Here is a 21,018-nt window from a genome sequence, read left to right as displayed (position 1 = left end):
TTGGTAAAGAGCGTCCACTAGGCTCTCCATGCCTCAAGGGCTTGCTTGAGCAGTTCCCACTTCTATGCAGGTTTTTTCTGCAGTTCAGAGTGACAGCAGGAACATGGACTTTCCTACATTTCTTGAAGATTCAGTCACTTATCACTGCTACGGGCGATTTCTTCTTTTGGACTGATCTTTACTGCTCCCGGCCAAAGGGGGAACTATCACAAGTTCTAGCCGACTCTAGCTTTGTCACTCTGACTGTAGTAATCCATGTGTACGTGTGTAGTACTGTAGGTTGCTGCTTCTTGTTGTTATCAAAATTCTGTTGCTTAGAAATCTCATCCCTTTTTCATTCTTCTACCTCCATTCAAGGCCTTGGAAGATGTTTGTTTTTTCAAGTTCAGTTGTTACAAGAACAAGGGGCTCAAAGTGTTTGTTTGGGGGGGGGGGGGGGGGGGGGGCTGCAATTCAGTGCCAAACTGTTGCGTAGTTTATAATGTAAGCTGGTTATGACAAAGACAAATAAATAATTCTTGCATTAGACAGTGAGTTTTTTTTAGTTTTTTGTCTCTGTGTAAACTGTACTTCAAGGAATTCATTTTGGAGCAGCAACACCATTGATGATGGACTCTGTGACTGTGCAAAATGCACTGTCTTGTCAGAAGTAAAGTTTGCATAGATCTGTCCTTTGGATGAGACTTAAAACTGAGGTCCTATTGCAAGTGACTATGCAGCTCCAATTGACTCAAAGTTGCTTTGGATAAACGCGTCTGCTATATGACTAAATTAATAATAATAATTGGGGATGAGCACCAATATTGATATTTTGATATCGATAATAATTTCCATATTGTGATTATGGGATTAAAACAAATTATCTCCCTATGCTTGCAGAGACGTACTTTTTATTACTGATACTGCTAAAAATAGAAACGCAGTATAATCAAGTTTATTTTATATTAATATATAACAAACCCTGTACATACCAATCATTGTCCGTCTCGTAGACGAAAGCCAGACTCGACTATTATTTAACCATTGTATTCCATTGATTGGCGTTTAGGTAGTTTTCAGTATTATAAATGAGATGTACTTTGAAAACCTCAAAATAATGCAAAATTCAGCATGACCCAGTACTTAATACTTTTAGAGGTGTTGAGTCCGCATTTCCACGCAGAGCAGCTGAAGATTCAATTACTTCAGACTTGCTAGCCAATCCGGAAGTATAGAAATGTTTCGGTTTTGAGGTGGCTGATGCTGGAATAGTAAAGCAATATAACAAGGTCTTGTTTTTCTCCATGGATATTAAAAAGCACTGTTACCGTTATCTTTATGTATGTTTCATATTGCAATTGTTTTGTTTTTTCTCTCGGTTTTGGAAGACTTTGATATTATCAATATCAATTTACAATTTTCATATCGTTGCCTACACCTAATAACATGCCTATAACCTAAGGGAATTCCAGGTTTTCGAGATTTACGATTATACTGTAAATACAGTATAATCGTAAATCCCGAAAAACTACTCTCCTAAATCTTTTGTAGTTATTTTTGTATTACTTTAGTATAAATACATGTTAATTTGGATTCATATGTTGTTTTTTTCTGACTTTATGTGAACGAAAAGACACACATTTGCCCGTTTTCCCATTGGAAATAGTGATATTTTGAAATATCACTGTCCTGGTCACAAAAGCAAAGTCTGTGGGGAATAATAGCCATTTTCTATACTTTTGAGGCATAAGCAATTAGGAAATAACACTTACTACCCAGGAACAAAAATAATTTTTTTTTTGTTACACAGTGTAATCAATACTATGATTAAGGTGTTACGAACTGGAAAAGAAATGGTGACAGCCTTCACAATGTAATCTCAGTTTTTAAAAAACAATGATTTGAAAACTCCTACTGTACACAGTTACCTGGCCACAATGTAAATATCTTCTAGAAATTATTTGAATAGTTCCAAATTTGCTGTGTGCTGATTGGCTGATCAGTCTCCTGTTAGGGTTGGAACAGTATTTAAATGCCTTGAAGTTTCAGAAACTCTGTTAATGTTCTCTGTGTTCTCTTAAGATTACAGAAGAGCAGAACAAGGTTCAAAAGCAAGGCGTGATTGTTTTGTAAGTACTTTAAGTATTATCTGTTACTGTTTTGATTTGTTTCGCTTTTATAAAGATATGCTAACTATAAGTAGATGTGTAGATTTTCTTTTTTTTTTTACTTGCTTAAAACTGGGGTAGAATTTACAATCTGCCCCCTGTTGTACAAACAAGCTGTCATAAATGATCAGAAACCTGAGTCTTGTGACATGAAGAAAAACAGTCTTCTTTGAAACTGACTGTAAACGGAGGTACCCGTGTGACGTGTGTTCAGTTGAAAAGATGATTGACACCTGGAATCTGCCTCTTAGTTTGGGAGCAGTTAATTGTACCAAATTTTAAATTAGTTACAAAAGCCCTGATTTTTAAAACAAAACCTACAAGTGTTTCCACAGGTACAAATGTTTTCCCACGACAAAGTGCTGAATGTTTATTGCATGGGACTGGATCTATTCCATTTTTAAGTGTTTATTTCAGGCAGCGGGACGACTATCAGCAGGTTCAGCAAGTACTCTGAGCTGAATCTGTTTTGCAATAGGTATGCTGAGATTGCAGGTGACGTCTGCTTTAAAGACGCAGTAGTCTTTTACTTTCCTGCGTTCATATTGTGTGGACTGCAAAATTAAAGCAGTACCATGTAGTATTGTAGGAGTTCAAAACTGAAACAATGTATCTGCTAACATGTGAATGCAAGCTCCACATCTGGCAGTAAATCAGAGCTTTACTAGTAGTTTGTAAACACAGTCGTCCTCCGAGGTGAACATGAATGAGAAGGACGTATTGCCAGTGCTAGAAAATACAAAGCACATCAAAAGAATTGTGCTATCCCGGTATATCAAAGAATACTTGTGGTTTTAGAAAATAATTTGAACACTTTTTCTTCGGCAACGATTTTGTGCCCTGCCTTATTTGAGAAACTATGCATTCAGTGATCTTTGTTTTATGTCCGTAGCATGCGGTATATGCTTTAGTGTGTTGCATGTACTGTATGGATGTTTCATTTGAATTATGCTTCCACGACTGCATAAAGGACGCCATTAATAAGGGCAACATCTTTGCATAATGTGTGTTCCAGATTTGGTATTTGAATTGTCATCTGCCACCAGGTGCCAGTCATGCAAAACGTCACAGTTCCAATGAAGATGCAGATTGCCAGTGTGTACAGTTGAACGGTTGCGCAAACTTTTCCCATGAATGTTTATCTGTAGTAAGTTAGTTGTAAAATGTTGTTGCACAACAGATATCTGGTCATTTAAAACATGGCAGCATGATAAGGAATCTGTGCATCCCAGTCCAGTGTGACTCATGAAACTGAGTCAGTCTCCCAGCGTTCTGCGTTGTTTGGTTTTTTTTTTACGTGAAATACACCCTTCATTTCCCTGGTCCTTCTACAAACAATAAATAGAGGAAAAGGCTTTGTGTCCACACAGATTCTTTCTTCTGCATGGGGTAGGCGGAAATCAAGGCGTTTGATCTGAATTCTAAAGAGTCTTGTTATCCTCATGAAGGCCACCATTGTATGTAAATAGTTTATATAAGAGCGTATGACTTGTACAGTGCAGGGCAGTGGCTAGTGTCAGGGAATTCATTTGCACTTTGCAAAGACATGGTGTTCCAGCGCATCCCTTACTACACTGATGGTAATCCAGCTGACTAAGGACTTGTCTGTGTGGGGACTCACCTGAAGGTAAAAAGTGCTCTTAATGTGAAAACAAGCTTTGAAATCATGCTTTGGAGTCCTAGTCGATGATCTGATGTATTTAACTAAAGAAGTTCTGGGTGTTAATGTGTCGATTTATAGCAGGATTTGTTGAGCCTCCAGTCAGAACATGCTGTTGAACTTTATAATTTTTGTGTATTAATTTTTTTTTAATTTAATTTGTGTGGGTATTTAAAGCTCTAAATAAGTCAATTTAGAATATTAAACCGTAAAAGGGCAATCATACTGGTGTTGGTGGGTTGCAAACATCAGCAGGTTTTGAAGTGAGGTTAAACTAAAGGATTTTGTTTATTTGCTGTTCCTTGTGAAATAATCAGCATAGGCGTATTGTAGGATTTTCAGGGTTGTGCTGTTCAAGAATGACTTGCATTGCTTTCTCAGCCTGTGTGCACCCTGATCGAATGGGGAGTGTGTGGGTGATTCGCTTCACACTGATGGCTCGTTCCTGTGACAGGGTTAGTTACCTGGGGTTTCACTGTGTACTAGGCACTCGCCTGTTTGTATCCCTTGCTTGTGACAGCTGTGACCAGCAGGAGATCGGACGACTGGGAGCAGCTCGGACGTTCTCCACAGCAGCCGTGCAGAAGCCTTTTATAGCATATTTATTTAAATCTAGATGTCTTTTGTCAGCTCAATTCATTTAGCTAAAGGAGTGTCCCGACTCCCTGTAAACCTGCTGTTTTTAATGAAAAATGGATAGCGGCCATACGAAGCAGTTAAAACCTGGCCTGAAAACCTTGCTGCTAGTCCACCTGTTTTGTTGATCAGGTTTTTCAGAATTTGCAAGTGCAAAGTGTCTGAGTAAATGTATTATTGCTATATATCATTCCAGCAAAGAAAGTTCCCTGATAAATAGTTAGACATACTGTACACTTGCACTTATCTTTTGTTCTGGGTGTGAGGCAGTGCAGTGGGTTAATGTACACACCTCCTATCAATGAGTTTGCATTATGTTTTGTTCTGGGTGTGAGGCAGTAACCTTTCATCTCTGTACTGTAGGTCTGGGGTCGAATCTAGCTTAGATCACAGTTGGAAAGGAGTTTGGTGGTTTCAACTTAGTCTCCTCCTCAGTGGGCAGAAACACACCTTACACACAGTGTCTGCTTGGGGAAGCCCAGGACTTAACAGTAGGTAGGTTGTCTAGGTCAGGACTGAGTGGCGTGGGCAGAACTGTCGAGCTGTACATGCTACTGGTCCCTCCTTTCATGTGCATTAAATCCACAAACCCCTCCCATCTTCAGCTCACATGTTCTGCATCCATAATGTTCCGATTTAACCCCACACACTAAGAACAAAACGAAAACGACTTGAACTTTTTATACCAGATCAGCAGCCAGATGAAATGTGTCATTGCAAAGGTGAGATTTAATACTCTAAACTTGTACAGCTTAATAACAGGATAGGTTTCATGAGATGTTCATCCCATTTCATGTGTGTGTGCACCAAGGGTTTTAAAACCGAAACCTGACCAATACTGCATCAATTTACAGACAAGTGCCAAATATCATTGAAACTATTTTTTGTTTTGTGTTTTTTTTTTTTATTTGTTACAGACCTGGAACCAAAAATGAATTGGGCGTCTTTTTATGCCGTTCTCAGCGGTGTAAACAAGAACTCCACTGGAATCGGGCGCATCTGGCTGTCCGTCCTCTTCATCTTTCGAATCATGGTCCTGGTGGTCGCCGCAGAGAGTGTCTGGGGCGACGAGAAGTCAAGCTTCATCTGCAACACGCAGCAGCCTGGTTGCAACAGTGTCTGCTATGACCATTTTTTCCCCATTTCCCACATCCGCCTGTGGGCACTGCAGCTCATCCTGGTGTCCACGCCAGCCCTCCTCGTGGCCATGCACGTGGCTCACCGCCGGCACATCGAGAAGAAGATCCTAAAGCTGTCTGGCCACAGCAGCAGCAAAGACCTGGAGCAGGTCAAGATGCAGAGGATGAAGATCACAGGGGCCCTGTGGTGGACCTACATGATTAGCGTGATCTTCCGGATCCTCTTCGAAGCTGCTTTCATGTACATCTTCTACCTGATCTACCCGGGCTTCAAGATGATTCGGTTAGTCAAGTGTGACGCCTACCCCTGCCCCAACACCGTGGACTGCTTTGTGTCCAGACCCACGGAGAAAACCATCTTCACCATCTTCATGCTGGTGGTGTCTGGGGTCTGTATCCTCCTCAACGTCGCAGAGGTTGTCTATTTGATCACTAAGTCCTGTTTCAAGAGCTTGCCAGACCCGGAGTCTGGCTCCAAAGGTACTTTTTATGGGCACAGATTCTCTTCGTACAAACAGAACGAGATCAATCAGCTGATTTCAGACTCGAAAATCAACGGGACGAAGAGAAATCCCGGTTCTGATAAGGGGGACAGGTGCTCGACCTCTTAGATGTCTTAATCTAACCTCTGCGACCCAACCCATTCAACTAATCAAGCTTAACCAATGTTTGAAGCAGGTTGGAGCTCACTGTTTCTTTGAGCACTAAGATCGAGTTTAATCCTTTACAGAGGGGGGGATACTTCACAGCATTTACAAATTTGTACATTATCATTTATAATTTATTTTGTAAAAACACATGATAGCATAACCCCTTAACCTTCAACCATTCTTGACGCAGTTCTCTGTCCACAAGTAAGCCACCTCAATAAATCGTCATCATGCCATCCATCTGCAAAGACCACAAATACCTGTGATTGTACTGATCAGTGAGGGAGTGAACTGCTTACAGTGTTTAAATGGACCAGTCTGAAGTATCTCAATTCCTCAAGCCGAGGCAACACACTGCAGGTTCTGCAAACACACCATTCTAGAGAATAAGGGGTGCAACTGTGTTTGATTTTTAAGAGACATATTTCACACGCCACTTGGAGTTACAGAATCATGTGTAATGCCAAATACGGTCCAAGTGTCCACGGCCTGTATGTGACTAGATGAGATGTCCATGGTTTAGTTGGTCTTTGAGATCGTATCAGTTTCACATCACTTTTTTTTTTTTTCCTCAGCTCGGCAGTGTGACATCACATGCTTTTCAATGTCTAAAGTTCAGAACTCCTCTTTCAATCCCCTCGCCCTTGCGTGCTCTCTCCTCACACCCTCTCTCTCTCCCCTCAAAGGAAACAGACTGAAGATCATGGTGGAAATTTGTATGTTTCAAAATAATGAACATGTGCTTTCTGCCTTTGAGACATTTCCAGTGGTTGTTTACTGTACAGGCCTATCTAAAGTAAACCAAACTGCTCAACTAAACCACAGTGACGTGGTAAGGGGCCATGAGCAATATATTAACCTTTTAGTTATAGTTTCCGCTGAAAAAAAAAAAACGGTCACATTTCGAGCATGTGTGTACTGCAGTGCTGCCAGTATATACACATGCAACAGGGACAATATGACCATCCTGCCATTGCTTTCAGATGCACAGAAAGTGTGATACTGCCATTGTCATTCCAGCAGCTGCCACATCTTTGTTCTAAATGTTCCCTTGTTCATATGTTAAAGAGTGTAACTGTCACTACACTTCTAAATGCATTTAGAAAAGGGAAACGCATTGAATACTGCCTCCAATGGCACACTGGGCCATTGTTACACTTGAAAACTAACTACAAATATCAATTTGTATTGGGATGAGTTTAAGTAAGAAAAAAAAATTAAAACTTGACTGTGTTTTCACTGAGCTAAGGAGTGTTGTAGCTGTGGACATTAATGCCATTCTCTCCATCTATTTCATAACTGTTCATTATGAGTTCATGTGTTTTTTTTTTTTCTACCCCTATTAAATAAAATGTTCCCAAGACAATGCAAGCAAATGCTATGTTTCCAAAACATGTGTTTAACAAGCATCGCTGTCATTAACCTGAATTAAATAAATACTGCACAGGGTTTCCATAAAACTCAAACATGTAGAATCTAAGCTGTATATATATATATATATATATATATATATATATATATATATATATATATAGATATTTGTATTCATAAGACTATAAACTTCATATAGAATGATATGACAATCTTATTTAATAAAACCTATATAATATTATTTAATAACTATAATTTAAAAAACAAAATGTTTAATTGTTGCTTGGTGTACTTCTCATGAAACCTTTAACCACAGCAGGGGTCTTTGGAAACCCTCTGAAATACCCCCAAAGGAAGGTTGTTTTTGAAAACAATGTAATAAAAAAAAAATGACATGCTGTGTGATTTTTTTACCTATTTGCATTTCTCATGCTTTCCAAACACTCTGCTCTAGTGGTGTGCGCAGAGCACTGCGGCAGCTTTTCCTCTGTCTGTGTGTCTAATAGGAGCCACCAGCCTTTAAACAATAAAACCTGTGGACATTGGCAGCACGACACCCACTGAGCCAGGGAATGAGCAGGATTAGCAGCCCAAGATACTGCTCACTAGGGGCACCATTTCACAGTAACACTAAACAATTACTGACAATTCTTCAGTAGTTTAGACTGGAGCATTGTATATGCTTGGTAAGACAAAGCACAGGATACACCAATTCTCAACAAATACTAAGAACTATATAAAGTGTTGAACACGTTCTATAACTCCAGAAGCGTGCAACTTCAGAGAAGGGAAGGGAATCTCATATAGGATGTTAGACTGTTGTAAGGAGATACGTGGTGCAGTGGGCTTTGCTGGTCCTTGTGGCGCTAGGTTAAGATCCACAGGAGGTATTTGCAAAGACTTTGTTCATTTACCTTACAGGCAATGAAAAAGCAGGCTCTTCCATGGAAGTGAGATGGCACAATGGACTAAATGAACGGTGCTGTTCTCCGCGGTGCACTGGGTTCACGTGTGATTCCTTCCTGTTTTAAAAATAAAGTGGCTAATTTAGTTTACTGTCAATGTGAAACACACTTCCCCTGCGGGGGCTGGCGGTGCAGTGGGCTAATCCCATGACTTTCTCTCCTTGAAAACAGCAGTTCAAATCCAGCTCCCAGAGGTGAGCAATGATGTTGTGTTGGATCTTTAACCTGTATTCCCTAAAATGACATGAATCTTAAATATTTTGTTTTATATATTGATCTTTCCCTTTCTAATCATTTGTCACTACTCTCAGATGACGTTAAAAGCAACGATGGTTAAGTGGGAAAATGTCATAACTGCCTCATGAGCCTTTTCACGCTTCTCAATGAAATAATTGACAGCTGGGATGTTCGGCTGCAGAATCCAGCCCGAGGTAGGAAGACGAGCTGAGCCCTGCTTCCACCAGAGAGAGGAGCTGAAGTTTGAGCCTGCCCGGCTTGGTAACCACTAAACCAATACTAGAACTCAATAAGAGAAACACTGCACGGAGTGATCAGTAAAACACGAGGGAGTTGTGAAAGATGCATTTAAAAGAGCAGAGAGCAGCAGTCCGAACTCTAATAAACCCCTTTAGGTTTCATGACAATCCATTCTGCAGCTATCAAGCATAGTATTTCAGATGTTCAGACTAATTAAAATATGTTCCATTCAGGCAGAAAGTTGAAAGTTACTTAAATGCACCGGAATTTTAAAAGACGCTGAGAAAGAACTCATCGCAAAGTCAGCTTATAATTATATTGACATGAACCCAGCTGAGTCCAATACTACCGACCGGCAAAGTAAGAAGTCTTGATCGGCTGATGCGTGACTCATTGCGCCCCCGAAACGATACTATACCCAAATTGGCTGTTTATACTACGCGTAGCATTAGTTTCACTACGCGTTGAATCACATCACAGTCACACATCACTTGCTAATCAATTGCCCTCGTTGACCAGTTAATTATACGCTGCCAAAAACCCGTTACGCGTTGTGCCCCGGTGGCTTGCCAGAGGCTTTAGCTTCCATTCCTTATCCGATGCTGCCATCGTGTGGCCATTTTGTAGAACTGCTGTTCAAGTATAATTGGTTATTGGTGCAGACAGTTAGCGAATCAAACTGAGAGATGCAACGCCGAATTTGCATAGTGCTTATGAAAAATATCATGATTAATACAAGATCAGTATTTAAAAATATTCTATTTTCATCTTGCTTGTTAAGTATTGTTTTACTATTGATAATATTTTAAAACAGCCAGTTTCGAAATAATCAACGACAGCAAAACAACGAATTAAACCGGACTCTGCCTGTAAGAAAGGCTTTCGAGTTTGTTTGATCTCTACAGGTGCTGCCGCCTTCTGGCGAGGGTGTGGAACTGTCATGTCAATGCACTATTTCTCTATGCAATAGGGTTAGCGATTGTACAATTTAGTCACACACTATACAGCAATAAGCAAGATTCATGATGAACATTGTATTGATACAGCAGCAGTTTAAAACAACGTTTCTGTTTATTGTTTCGCTTAATTACACGAGTCTCGCGTTGCTGTAGATCCTAATACTTTGCGTTCTCAATGTACTGCACCGAGAGACTCTCTGATCATTACAACGAGGTGCTGTACAGTGCAACCCTGCCATCTGTGTTCAAATGTCAGCGCACTAACCGCTGCATACAGACTAACAGGTTATCAAGGAGGTCTCCAAACCTGAAATAACCCTCCGCATGGCAGCTGCACCCTCACTGTAGGGCGTGTGGGTCATGATCATTTTCAGGCAAAGCTCCAGGTCCTGGGGGCTGCTGTTACCTCTGAGATCAATTCTGACAGGGCTTCTTCTTCTCAACGTCTACTACCTCCACCTCCCCAGAGCCCAGACCTTACCTGCTCTGTGATGCACTGCACATTGGCTAGCAGAGCAGAGCTGCTCCCTTAGCTAACCTGGATGAGTGCTGCTTACAGATCAAGGAGACCCTTTCTTTTCATTATTAATCTCCCCACTGCCCGTACCCAACAGAGAGGGGATTACTAGACAGCACAGACTCGGTGAGCGATGTCAAGCCGGTCAGAGATTGAGGCAGCTCCTCATATGAAGGTTATTTGTTCCTATAGGTTGACGAGGCACACTTTGTGTGAAGCTTTGGAAGAAGCTTTGGAAGAAGCTTTGGAAGCTCCTGCTGGAGACTCTCCTGCTCCAGTTTCTTCTAGGCGTCCTGTCTGTCTGTAAGCCAGGAAAGCTGCGGGAGAGTCCAGTGCTCAGACAGTGATGACGACCACTGGGAGTGCTCCTGTCAGCCTGCCAGCCTGGGATGTCACAAAGTAGAGTTTATTCTCAAGCAATGAGAAGATCTGTTGCATGACTTGTTTATTTCTCAATCACTGTTGGTGTTTACAGTGTAGTCCTGTAGATGACTGGTAGTACTAGAATTCACCATTAACCCTTTTATAAATCAGCAGTTACAGCTCATTTAGTGGTGTGTGTAGGCTCAGTCACTGCTCAGTGCATTAAAGGGTTAACTGTGGGTTTCCTTTCAGTTCATTACAGAAGACCAAACTCAACTGTATGTGTCACTTAACTGTTTATCAATTACACTGGGACTTCCAGTCACTGGAGTCCAAACCAGCCCCTCAGTGAGAGCACTTAGAACCCTCCCTGGAACCAGCTTATATTTAGAACTCTTCTCATGCCAGAGCCCTGGCCCCCTATTGGACAGCTCATCCACCACTCACAAGCAGTATAAAACTTACAACCATGTGGTCTCCTCTGCTCTTCACACTGGGAAGATCACAGCCACCGCCAAACTGAGCAGGGGGGGGGCAGAGTGTGCTTACTGGGGCTTCACAGGCTGCAGTCCGGGACGATCCTGCATTACTAGATGGAATTCAAGAGTTTACAGTTTTAGAACAAGTCTGTTTCCTGAATACTCGACAAAGGCAGTGCAGCAGCTATCAGCTATTTCTTTTTGCGCCCCGTTCAAGGACATTGCCATGGACTGAGAGCTTCTGCTAATCAGTGACAAAGTGTAAGTGAGCTGTATGGACACTGCGCTTGCACACAGGGGAGAGAGAGGTCCCGCTGCTGGAGATGTGTAAAGTGAAGAGGTAACCCATTTACTTACTGCTAACTGGGCGGCTGTCTCCCTGCTTCTGTCGTGGCAGAGTTGACTGGGCTGTTAAACTGGCTGTTGGGCCCCAGCCTTATTTTAAAATGAGTGAAATATTGGATGCGGCAGAATATTCATATAGTCTGCTTTCTTTTAATGGAATAATAGAACTTTCAGTATATAAGTAATAATAAACCATATAAACATTGTAGCTCAAATAATTAGTATTTGTTTCTATAGTTAGTTGATTATTTTAGAATGTTTCCAGTATGTATTTATTTATTTGATTGCTGCACGCTTCCACAGGCCCCTTATACTGTTCCTTTCATCCAATGAATAACACGATCAATAACCCTTTACTCTGCTGTAAATACAAGAGCAGCGTGTGGAGGGGCAGAGTTTGATTGCCTTGCATATCCTAGATGGGGGGGGGGGGGGTCTGGTGGATTGTCTGGGCCAAATAATATAAAGTAGTAAAACAAAACATAAAAAAACCAACATGTAATTATTCCTTTTGGGTCTTCCATCAAAGCAGTAGGAATCTACAGTGTCTGTTACAGCAGCCTTGCACAGATAGGTAATAAACTGAATTCATGGATGCAATTAAAGAGCTTGCAGCTGAAGTCTTTCACTCTCATTAGCGCGGACATGTGTTGACCTGTACTAATATTTACAGCCTGCACCATTGTGAGCAGCAGCATCAGCAAGTGCTGGAGACAGTGCTAATTGTATTGCTAAAGACCAATTTAATTAACTAATAAATTAATGACTTGTGTATATGAATAATAATAATAATAATAATAATAATAATGGCATGAGTTTCTACTAAATAATACATTAAGAATTTTACAAACAGAAAACTGCACACCCAGTGGAATGCACACGCTTGATCGGCTCAGAGATTGCCAGTGCAGGCATTCTGTTCCCAGCCTGACTCCCTGTGTAACTGCAGCTCTCACGGGTGCCTGTGCAGTCTCTCTCCTGGTTCCTGGGACAGTGGCGTGTTGTAATCCGAGTGAAGCTGCCATGTCTTTGTAAATACTTCTAGCTGTAGTCACGTAAACGAGGCAGGCATGAGGCCTGTATTCGGAACATGGCTTGTTTCAGTCCACGTCTGTCAGCCCAGGCTGAGTTCTGAAGCTTTGTTTACACCTCATGAACCTCAAACCCCCCCCAGTCTAAATTAGGCTGCTCCAGGATAGCTGTGCTGCTTTTAGTTACAGCATGTTGTATTAGTTAGAAAACCACAGGCACACTGGTAAATGGATTGTTGTCCTAGACCTTTACCTCACATACTAATGCTTTATGAATAGCCCTAGGCTTAATCTTTTGTGTTGAGATGAGGAAAACTTGTGTATTAGGTAAAACAGTCTATAATTTGACTGTAAAATGGTGAATGTCTTTCCGTTCTAGTCCAAAACCATAACTTCATCTTCTTCCTAGTTAATTGAGGAGTAAAGCACTAAAGCAGTGTGGTTTCAATTATCCACGATTGCTGGGTTTGTTATTGCACGTCCCAGTGCCACATCATCAGTAACATGTCTGCCTGGCTTCCTTTAACCCAGGACTCCTATTATATACACCCTGTGTGTGCTGGAGCACAAGCAGCTGAAGACAGGGGTACGCATGTGCATCACAGGGCTCCAGCACTCACACCAGCTACAGCACCAGGAACAGGTGTACACACACTTCAGGGTTATTTTAAAGGCTGCGTTTGTTAAAAAAAGCCCTTGGGCATCCATACAGGTCACATAGTTAAATACCTCCCAGTCTATACTATACCCCTGGCACTTCAATGCTGTGTGAACTGGTCAGCTTTCTACTGCACGTTAATGAATGAACCATTGATCTACTTGTCAGTGCACGGCTCTCAATATCAGTGCTGAAAATAGCTTATGGTCTCACTCTAATATGCTGTTTAGCTGTAGGGAACCACTGAGGGAAAATATCAAATTACTCAACAGCTATGGAACAATTATTGTTTTCTGCTGACACTATGTATTGACTGAACCCCACTAAAATAAGGAGTTAATTAAGAGCTTTAAATGGAACTAGCACCAATACTAGATCAGCAGCCATGGATTATCTTAGGACCTGACATTTTTCTTTTTTTATCTTATACCACAAGGACCAGAAGAACGGTGCATTGCAGATACAGTCTGTGCTCCCAGACATTAACTGTTAATAAGTCAGGGAAACTGACAGAATGTTTATAGGGGACATCACTTGGTAATTAATAGTGTAGTGTCTTGGTATTGTTAGAAAACCAAACCAGATTTTGTAGCTCGTCCAACAGGATATTGTGCTAAGCCTTCTTTACTTTCTATAAAACCTGCGATTTGTCTTTCTGTCCTCGTGCAGATACGCACCAATGTTTGAATGGACGAATGGTTTACAGGCTCTAAAGATTTCCAGAGCTTTCTGATGTCGAGTCAGCCTGGATGTTGTTATGCTCCTGGTTTCCCTAGCAACTAGATAAAGACAGGAACAGCGTTCCAGCTTGCTTTCTGGAGCACAGCCGCTCCTCCGAGCAGTCCGGTCTTTTTAAGGATTCATTTTAGAATAATCTTGATCTGCACTGTTAGCACTCATCGAGGTGAGTCACGACTGTGTCGGGAAACTAAGAACAGAGCAGCACAGTGCTAGGAAGTGTCTAGACCATGAAAAGTGCAGCAAAATGTCCAGCCCCTGTGTGATCATCTCCCAGATGGTGAATAGACCCGAGCCGTTTCAGTCCCCGACTCCTGCTGGTCACCACTTGCAGCATTGAAAACAGCTGATTAAGACCAAAAGCTATTGCTGTCTCATCATCACCTGAACTCTCAGCTCAAAGAAGGGTGTTGTACTTTTAGGAGCTGCGGTGTAGTTAAGTGTGATCATTTCCATTCTGTACTTCACATTAGCTCATCATATCTTCTTGACCTCGAAGTCTGTTTGAATCGTGTTCAAGCCAGCGAGGAACTGGAACGCAGGCCAGGGTAGTGCCTTTTTGTTTAGCCAAGGGCTCCCCTGCTGTCCTGCGAAACGTTCAGTCAGGGAAGCTGTTTTTGCACTGGAAATAAAACAGGAAGCTGTAAAAGACAAAGCTGGTGTTTCAGTGTATTGTGTGAGAGTTCCCGACTCGGACGGTGTTAGGAGTCTCAAGGGGGCTGAGACAAAGCAGACGTGCACAGGAAATCCAGTCTGCACTCATCACACAGTTTCTCTTTTTTCTTCACAATCGAAGGTACCGCTGGCATAGAATCTGAGATAAAATGTCATTTGCTGTTTTTTTTAAAATACTGCTTGAAAATAGCATTGGGGAGGAGAACTGCTTTATCCCTGCCATGTTGCTAGCATTTGGCGTTGGCCACACCTCTCTCTGGTCAAAAATACAGGACATTATAGATGATCCTACAGCACCTGGTATTGGCTAATACACTAAAGGTTGGAATAAACCACTCAAACATATGACTTGCCTTCAAATAAATGTCCTGAAGAGGATTTCTCCTATCCTTCCCCCTCCTCCTCCATTCCCTCCTGGGTGGTCAATGGTCCACCATCACCTGGCCTTCGTTGACCTTTGACCAGTGTCAGAGGTCACACCTCTACTGAGATTGGCTTCCATGGCTTACAAAGAAAGAATTACAGAGACAGAGTTAAGAAAAGTGGATAAACTAAAGAGAGACGATCTACTAGATTATAAAAATAGATATGAAAAGGTCAAAACAGTCCCAATAGTAATTTTTACTTACTCTAAACTTTTGCCCAATATTTCTAAGATAGTTTGGAAACGCGTGAGGATTCTATATAATTCAGAAAAATTGAAAAAAGTATTTCTTTAGGCCCCAGTTGTAGAATTAAAAAGGGAAGCTAACTTAGGTGATATTTTAGTATACAGTAAACATAAAAGAATAATTGACAGAATAGGTTCTAAAAATACTATAAAGGTTAAATTACAGCTACTTCCCCTGCCATCAGCCACCTCCCGGACCTTACCAGCCAGGCTCCTGATACAGCCTGTCTCCCTTGACTGAAATGGACTCCACCTATCATTTTATATAATATATATATATCTATCCTCTTGCTGTAGATAACTGTACTCGTAGCTGTTTTGGTTTTCATTCCTCGTCGTGACAGTGATCATTTACAAAGCTCCACACGCACTGCTGTTCTGTCAGAGTGCTCTTGCAACACTTAGACAATTCATACAATTTATAGAGCTCTTGAACAAAAAGCTTGCACATTTATATCAAAGCCCCAGAGACAACCTGGCGCTCCACACAATGAGAGCCACAGTGCGTGTGCATATGGCAGCCTGGGGGGTGATATGCATGTCACTGTGGAGGGTCAGACGGACCCTAACTATACATACAAACTTATCAAAGAATTTCAACATTTAATATCAATAAATTGTCACAAACTCATTTTCTTAGTGACTCCTCTCTCTCTCTCTGTAGGACTAACCTCGTGCAGTTGCCACTATGGGAGACTGGAGCTTGCTGGGAAAGTTGCTGGAGAGCGCGCAGGAGCACTCTACGGTGGTGGGGAAGGTGTGGCTGACGGTGCTCTTCATCTTTCGTATCCTGGTTCTGGGCACCGCTGCCGAGAAGGTGTGGGGGGACGAGCAGTCGGGCTTCACCTGTGACACCAAGCAGCCCGGCTGCCAGAACGTCTGCTATGACAAGACCTTCCCCATCTCACACATCCGCTTCTGGGTGCTGCAGATCATCTTCGTGTCCACCCCTACCCTCATCTACCTGGGGCACATCCTGCACCTGGTGCGCATGGAGGAGAAGCAGAAACAGAAGGAGAAGGAGAGGGCCAGCCATGCCGCCAACCACGGGGACAAGCAGCCCCTGCTGGCAGAGCCCAAAGACAAGAAACCGCCCATGAGGGACGAGCAGGGCAGAATCCGGATGCAAGGCGTCATCCTACGGACCTATGTTTTTAATATCATTTTCAAAACCCTTTTTGAGGTGGGGTTTATAGTGGCTCAGTACTTGTTGTATGGGTTCCAGCTCGAGCCCCTCTACGCTTGCGACCGCTGGCCATGCCCCAACACTGTGAACTGCTACATCTCGCGGCCCACCGAAAAGACTATCTTTATTGTGTTCATGCTCGCTGTGGCCTGCCTCTCGTTGCTCCTCAACCTGGTGGAAATCTACCACTTGGGTTTGACAAAATGCAGGCAAGGGTTGAAAAACAGGACTGAGCTGGCATGTGAAGCAGGGTCTAAAGCACCAAGCGAAGCAGCGGTGCCTTTTGGGTCAAATTACCCCTACTTCCCCTGCCATCAGCCACCTCCCGGACCCTACCAGCCCGGCTCCAGATACAGCCCGTCTCCCTTGACCGAAATGGACTCCGCCTATCGCCCGTACAACAGCAAGGCTGCCTACAAGCAAAACAGAGACAACCTGGCCGTGGAGAGGAACGGCAAGCCAGAGGAAAGAGACCTGAAAGTGAAGAAAGGGACTCAGCCGCCAGTGGAGAAACAGCGCCTGCCCAGTCGATCCAGCAAACACAGCAACAGCAAGACCCGGTTGGACGATCTCAAAATCTAACCGTATCTGGATTTTTTAAGAAAGAAACAAAAAATCTAAACAGGTGCTGTTTTGTATTTTTTTTTTTTTGGATTTCTCTGCCTGCAGAGGATCTGTTCGTAATAAGTCTCGCTGTGCATGATTTTTTTTTCCTGCTGTCATGGTACATGCAGTAAATGCGTCTCCCGTTACAAATAAAATGGTTTGAAACTGTGCGTAGGCATGCAACAGACGTCAGTCTATCACTTTCTTCTACCCAGAGATTTTTGTGGCTGGTCCCATCAAAGGCATCCTCCAGCCGTACCCCAGGCTGTGGGTGAGCCAGGCTCTCGGGAAAACAACCAGATGCTTGTTCGTGGTGTGATTGGGGTTTTTTTTGGAACATGTGTAAACGATTTAGGCTTTTACTTGGATATAAAAATTTGCGTAACTACTTTTTCTTAAATCACATTTTCACAAAATATTAAAACGAAGAAAATGCAGAAGTGTAGGGATATTTTGATTTGTGCAGTTAAAAAACACTTTAAAAATGTGTAGATTTTCTGTATTAATCTGGAGGCAAACGGATATCATATACTCTGCATGATGGCAGAAAAAGGTTGTAAATTTGTCTTGTTTTGCTGGTCCAGGCTGAATTTCTTATTATATTAAACCTAAAATAAAACATGAATTCACAAAACACAGAGGGTAATATTCACACAGCATTTACCATCACAATACATTGACACCTTCATGATAAAAAGCTAATATAGAACTAAATAACACAGTAAGCTAAATCAGGACTATTCGCCTTGCAGTTGGATTTTGACTTAAATAATTGTGTAAACTTTGCATGGTGGTAAATGCGCTGTGAATATGGCCCAGTGTCACTTAAGCATGGTGCCCACCATAGCACATTCAAAACTAAAATAAACTGCAAACTAGTGGTTTTAAACAGGTCACTGTGTTTATAAACGTACTTTCAACAAATGAGTGCATTTCAGGAATAAAGCATTCCATTTCCAGCAGCCCCTAAGCAATAGAGTCAGTGTACCCTTCACTGTCACAGAACTTTAAAACACACAAAGACCTAAACAACTCCTCATACAACACTCAGCAAGAGTTTAATTGTTTGCATAAACTTTAGTGCCTAGCGCTTGTCTTGCAATTATTTCATAGATGCGAGGCAAGCTCTTCAGCTCTTTCAAATCTCTGTTGTAACTGCACCTTTCTGTCACCCCAGAAGTGGCAAGGGTGTTTATTTTAGGCTAGACTTAGGAAAAAAGAGCCACATTTCCCTAAATGCAAACACAACACCCTAGCAAACACATGGTCAGACTGTGCTCTGGCTCGGTATCGACACTTGCTGGGAGACTGGTGCAGCTGTGTGGTCAGTACCAGCTGCATCCCATCAATGCCTGCTTCCGTGTCAGAGCAGTGTGCCACCAGCTTGTTAACTCTTTATAGCTGTATTCCTGGTCCTGATTTCCATCCCGGAAGGACAACTCCCTGTGAGTCTGGATACAAACAGAATGACTTAGATACCCAACAAGATTTAAACTGCTCCTACTTGCTACCCCCTTGAGGGGAGTGCTGTTTCAGTGCACAGGTGTCTGTACTCTGAAACAACTGTTATTGTAGATCATGGCAAGTTAATGGACAGTTGTATAAAATGAGAGCATTAATATAGTTATATTATATATATATATATATATATATATATATATATATATGATATATAGGATATATATATAGTATGACACACACTAGTGGTAGTTCCTACTAGACACACACACTATGTGGTAGTTCCTTCTCGTTTATACAACACACAACACTTATAAAGCAACAGAACTTTATTATTCATTGTTAGGTTCTATAGACACGTGGCTAGTAGCTGTAACAATTCTTTTCACTACAGGAGATGGCAGGTAGAAATGTGCACGAAACAGTTACTAAACATGTCAAGAGCCAAGACAGTTGACAATGCTATTATGTACAGTTTTAAGCACAGAACTATGCCTAAGAAATGCAAATAAAATGTTTGTTTTTACAGATTCAATCTTCTTGTTCCGATGAAAACAATCACCAAATTCATAGTCACAAACAAAATCTACAGTTTCAAAGAAAAGCGATCCATAGACCGACTGCTTTGAATTTGTAACAAAAAAATATATATTATAATAAACAATAATAATAGGCTTTCAATGCAAAAACGGTGATTGAATCTGTAGCTGTGCAACATAAAAAGAAAATAAACTCAACGAGGAAAAAAAAAAATCATACCAGTTCAAAGCAGGTACCAAGTTACTTCAACTTTAAATTAATAGTAAAAGTATAACAAGATCAGTTGCTCTCCCTTCACTTAGATTACATATGTTCATTGCAAAGCATATTGCCTGCTAGACTGCAACATGTTATCTACACATTATAGGGCAGTACAGTATGTACACGCGTGTTTCTGATGAAACACCTTATTTAATAGTCACAGGATGCACATGTCTCCACTATATCATCACAGCAGCTGAACAGATGCATTGGCAGAATAGAAGACTAACCACATTCTGAACTCTGGTTTAAATACAGTGCTAGCACCGCAAAGACTCCAGCTTCTTACAGAACGCTCACTGCCTTGTGACTGAAATCCACAACAAAACCTACATTGTTAGGGCGTTACTTTCCATTCTCCAGTTCCTAAACCATGTTCTGTCTCAATTCACCAAGCACTCTCACTACTGCAGTGCTTCCCCTGGCCCTGTTTGTCTGCCAACGTGAATGTCAAACTTTTTAAGAACAATATTAAAAAAAGGTTAATTTATGGTTACTTGCGTTGACTACCTAACTGTACGCCAACATTTGTAAACATTGGAAATTGTGTAAAACCGTATTCTTGTTTTGTGTATAACTGATATCAGAGCGATTTTTTGAATGCCGTAACAGAAATGCATTCGCTACAGTTAATTGTAGTAAGATAGTAAGCAGTACCTGCCTCCCTGTAAAGATATTATCCTGCCAGACCTATTGCTCCTTTACTCTTGGCCAAGTGCCACCAGCACAGGTTTTCATCCCCCTAAAACTAACTAATCTACTGTAATTAGTATTACCAACATGGATATAGGAACGTTACACATTTTGTGGATCATATTTTGTTGACTTGACCAAATTAAAATAAAAAAATTTAATAAAAAAAAAAAAAAAAAGCCAGGAATTGTTGCACTGCGATTTCAATAGTTTTAAATCCACAATAAAAGATGGACCCCACCCTTTGTCATTTGAAGGCGCCCCTCATCTCCAACAGAGCACCTTCGCCCTTTAACAAAGCACCCTCAAATAAAGTAAAATCAGCTACAGCAAATGAATATGTATGCAAGTCGCAAGAATAGAACGCTAACACCATGTTTACAAGCCTGTGTGGTCTTTAGCACAGTAACTATAAATTCGGCTGCATGAGCGTACCCCGCACCATCACCCCCACACTTTAACATCACGGGACGTGCTGCTCTCCAGCAGCTTTTCTCACTCTGAAGGAAGCAGGATCCAGATGTACACAGAAATTAAGGCATACTCCGGTAAACCACTGGGGGATAAACGCTGAACTGTGCTGTCTGAGAATTATAAACCACGTACCAGTCACAAAACATTCTGCTTTTCTAAATACTGTGCTAGTTGCCCGAACCCCTACTGTATAACACATACAGGGTGAAGAGGTGACTCTGGGGGTGGCTGGGGTGTATGGCCACAATGGGCAGCCAGGAGAGTAATCCGCTCCAAGCGTTCCTGCCCTCACTGCCTCCTTCAAACAGAGTCGCTGTTTT

At 41.7% G+C, this 21,018-nt stretch overlaps 2 protein-coding genes across 4 annotated transcripts; both read left to right on the top strand.

The window, feature by feature from the left end:
• Nucleotides 1–2,062: 2,062 nt before the first annotated feature.
• On the top strand, nucleotides 2,063–7,753 carry LOC121295246 (gap junction beta-1 protein-like). 3 transcript variants are annotated; one of them, XM_041219684.1, is made up of 3 exons: nucleotides 3,620–3,774; nucleotides 4,807–4,938; nucleotides 5,361–7,753. In XM_041219684.1, exon 3 carries the CDS (start codon nucleotides 5,375–5,377, stop codon nucleotides 6,191–6,193), a length of 819 nt encoding a protein of 272 aa, XP_041075618.1. In that variant the 5' UTR covers nucleotides 3,620–3,774; nucleotides 4,807–4,938; nucleotides 5,361–5,374; the 3' UTR covers nucleotides 6,194–7,753. The 3 variants fall into 3 exon arrangements, with proteins under 3 accessions (XP_041075619.1, XP_041075618.1, XP_041075617.1); XM_041219685.1 differs by lacking the exons at nucleotides 3,620–3,774; nucleotides 4,807–4,938 and adding an exon at nucleotides 2,063–2,108; XM_041219683.1 differs by lacking the exon at nucleotides 4,807–4,938 and having other exon boundaries at nucleotides 3,625–3,774; nucleotides 5,361–7,752.
• Nucleotides 7,754–11,387: 3,634 nt separating this feature from the next.
• LOC121295365 (gap junction alpha-3 protein-like) lies at nucleotides 11,388–18,879 on the top strand. Its single transcript, XM_041219885.1, has 2 exons — nucleotides 11,388–11,703; nucleotides 16,145–18,879. The coding sequence occupies exon 2, from the start codon at nucleotides 16,169–16,171 to the stop codon at nucleotides 17,246–17,248; it is 1,080 nt and encodes a 359-aa protein (XP_041075819.1). The 5' UTR covers nucleotides 11,388–11,703; nucleotides 16,145–16,168; the 3' UTR covers nucleotides 17,249–18,879.
• The last annotated feature ends 2,139 nt before the right edge of the window (nucleotides 18,880–21,018 follow it).

This window comes from Polyodon spathula, chromosome 20 (assembly GCF_017654505.1).
Source record: "Polyodon spathula isolate WHYD16114869_AA chromosome 20, ASM1765450v1, whole genome shotgun sequence".
NCBI classification, from domain to species: domain Eukaryota; kingdom Metazoa; phylum Chordata; class Actinopteri; order Acipenseriformes; family Polyodontidae; genus Polyodon; species Polyodon spathula.
Note: the sequence above shows the minus strand (reverse complement) of the source record. Positions and strands in the feature narration are given on the sequence as shown.

Excerpts from the sequence above, each read along its gene's own strand:
- LOC121295365 (XM_041219885.1), top strand. The coding sequence starts at position 16,169 with ATGGGAGACTGGAGCTTGCTGGGAAAGTTGCTGGAGAGCGCGCAGGAG.
- LOC121295246 (XM_041219685.1), top strand. The coding sequence starts at position 5,375 with ATGAATTGGGCGTCTTTTTATGCCGTTCTCAGCGGTGTAAACAAGAAC.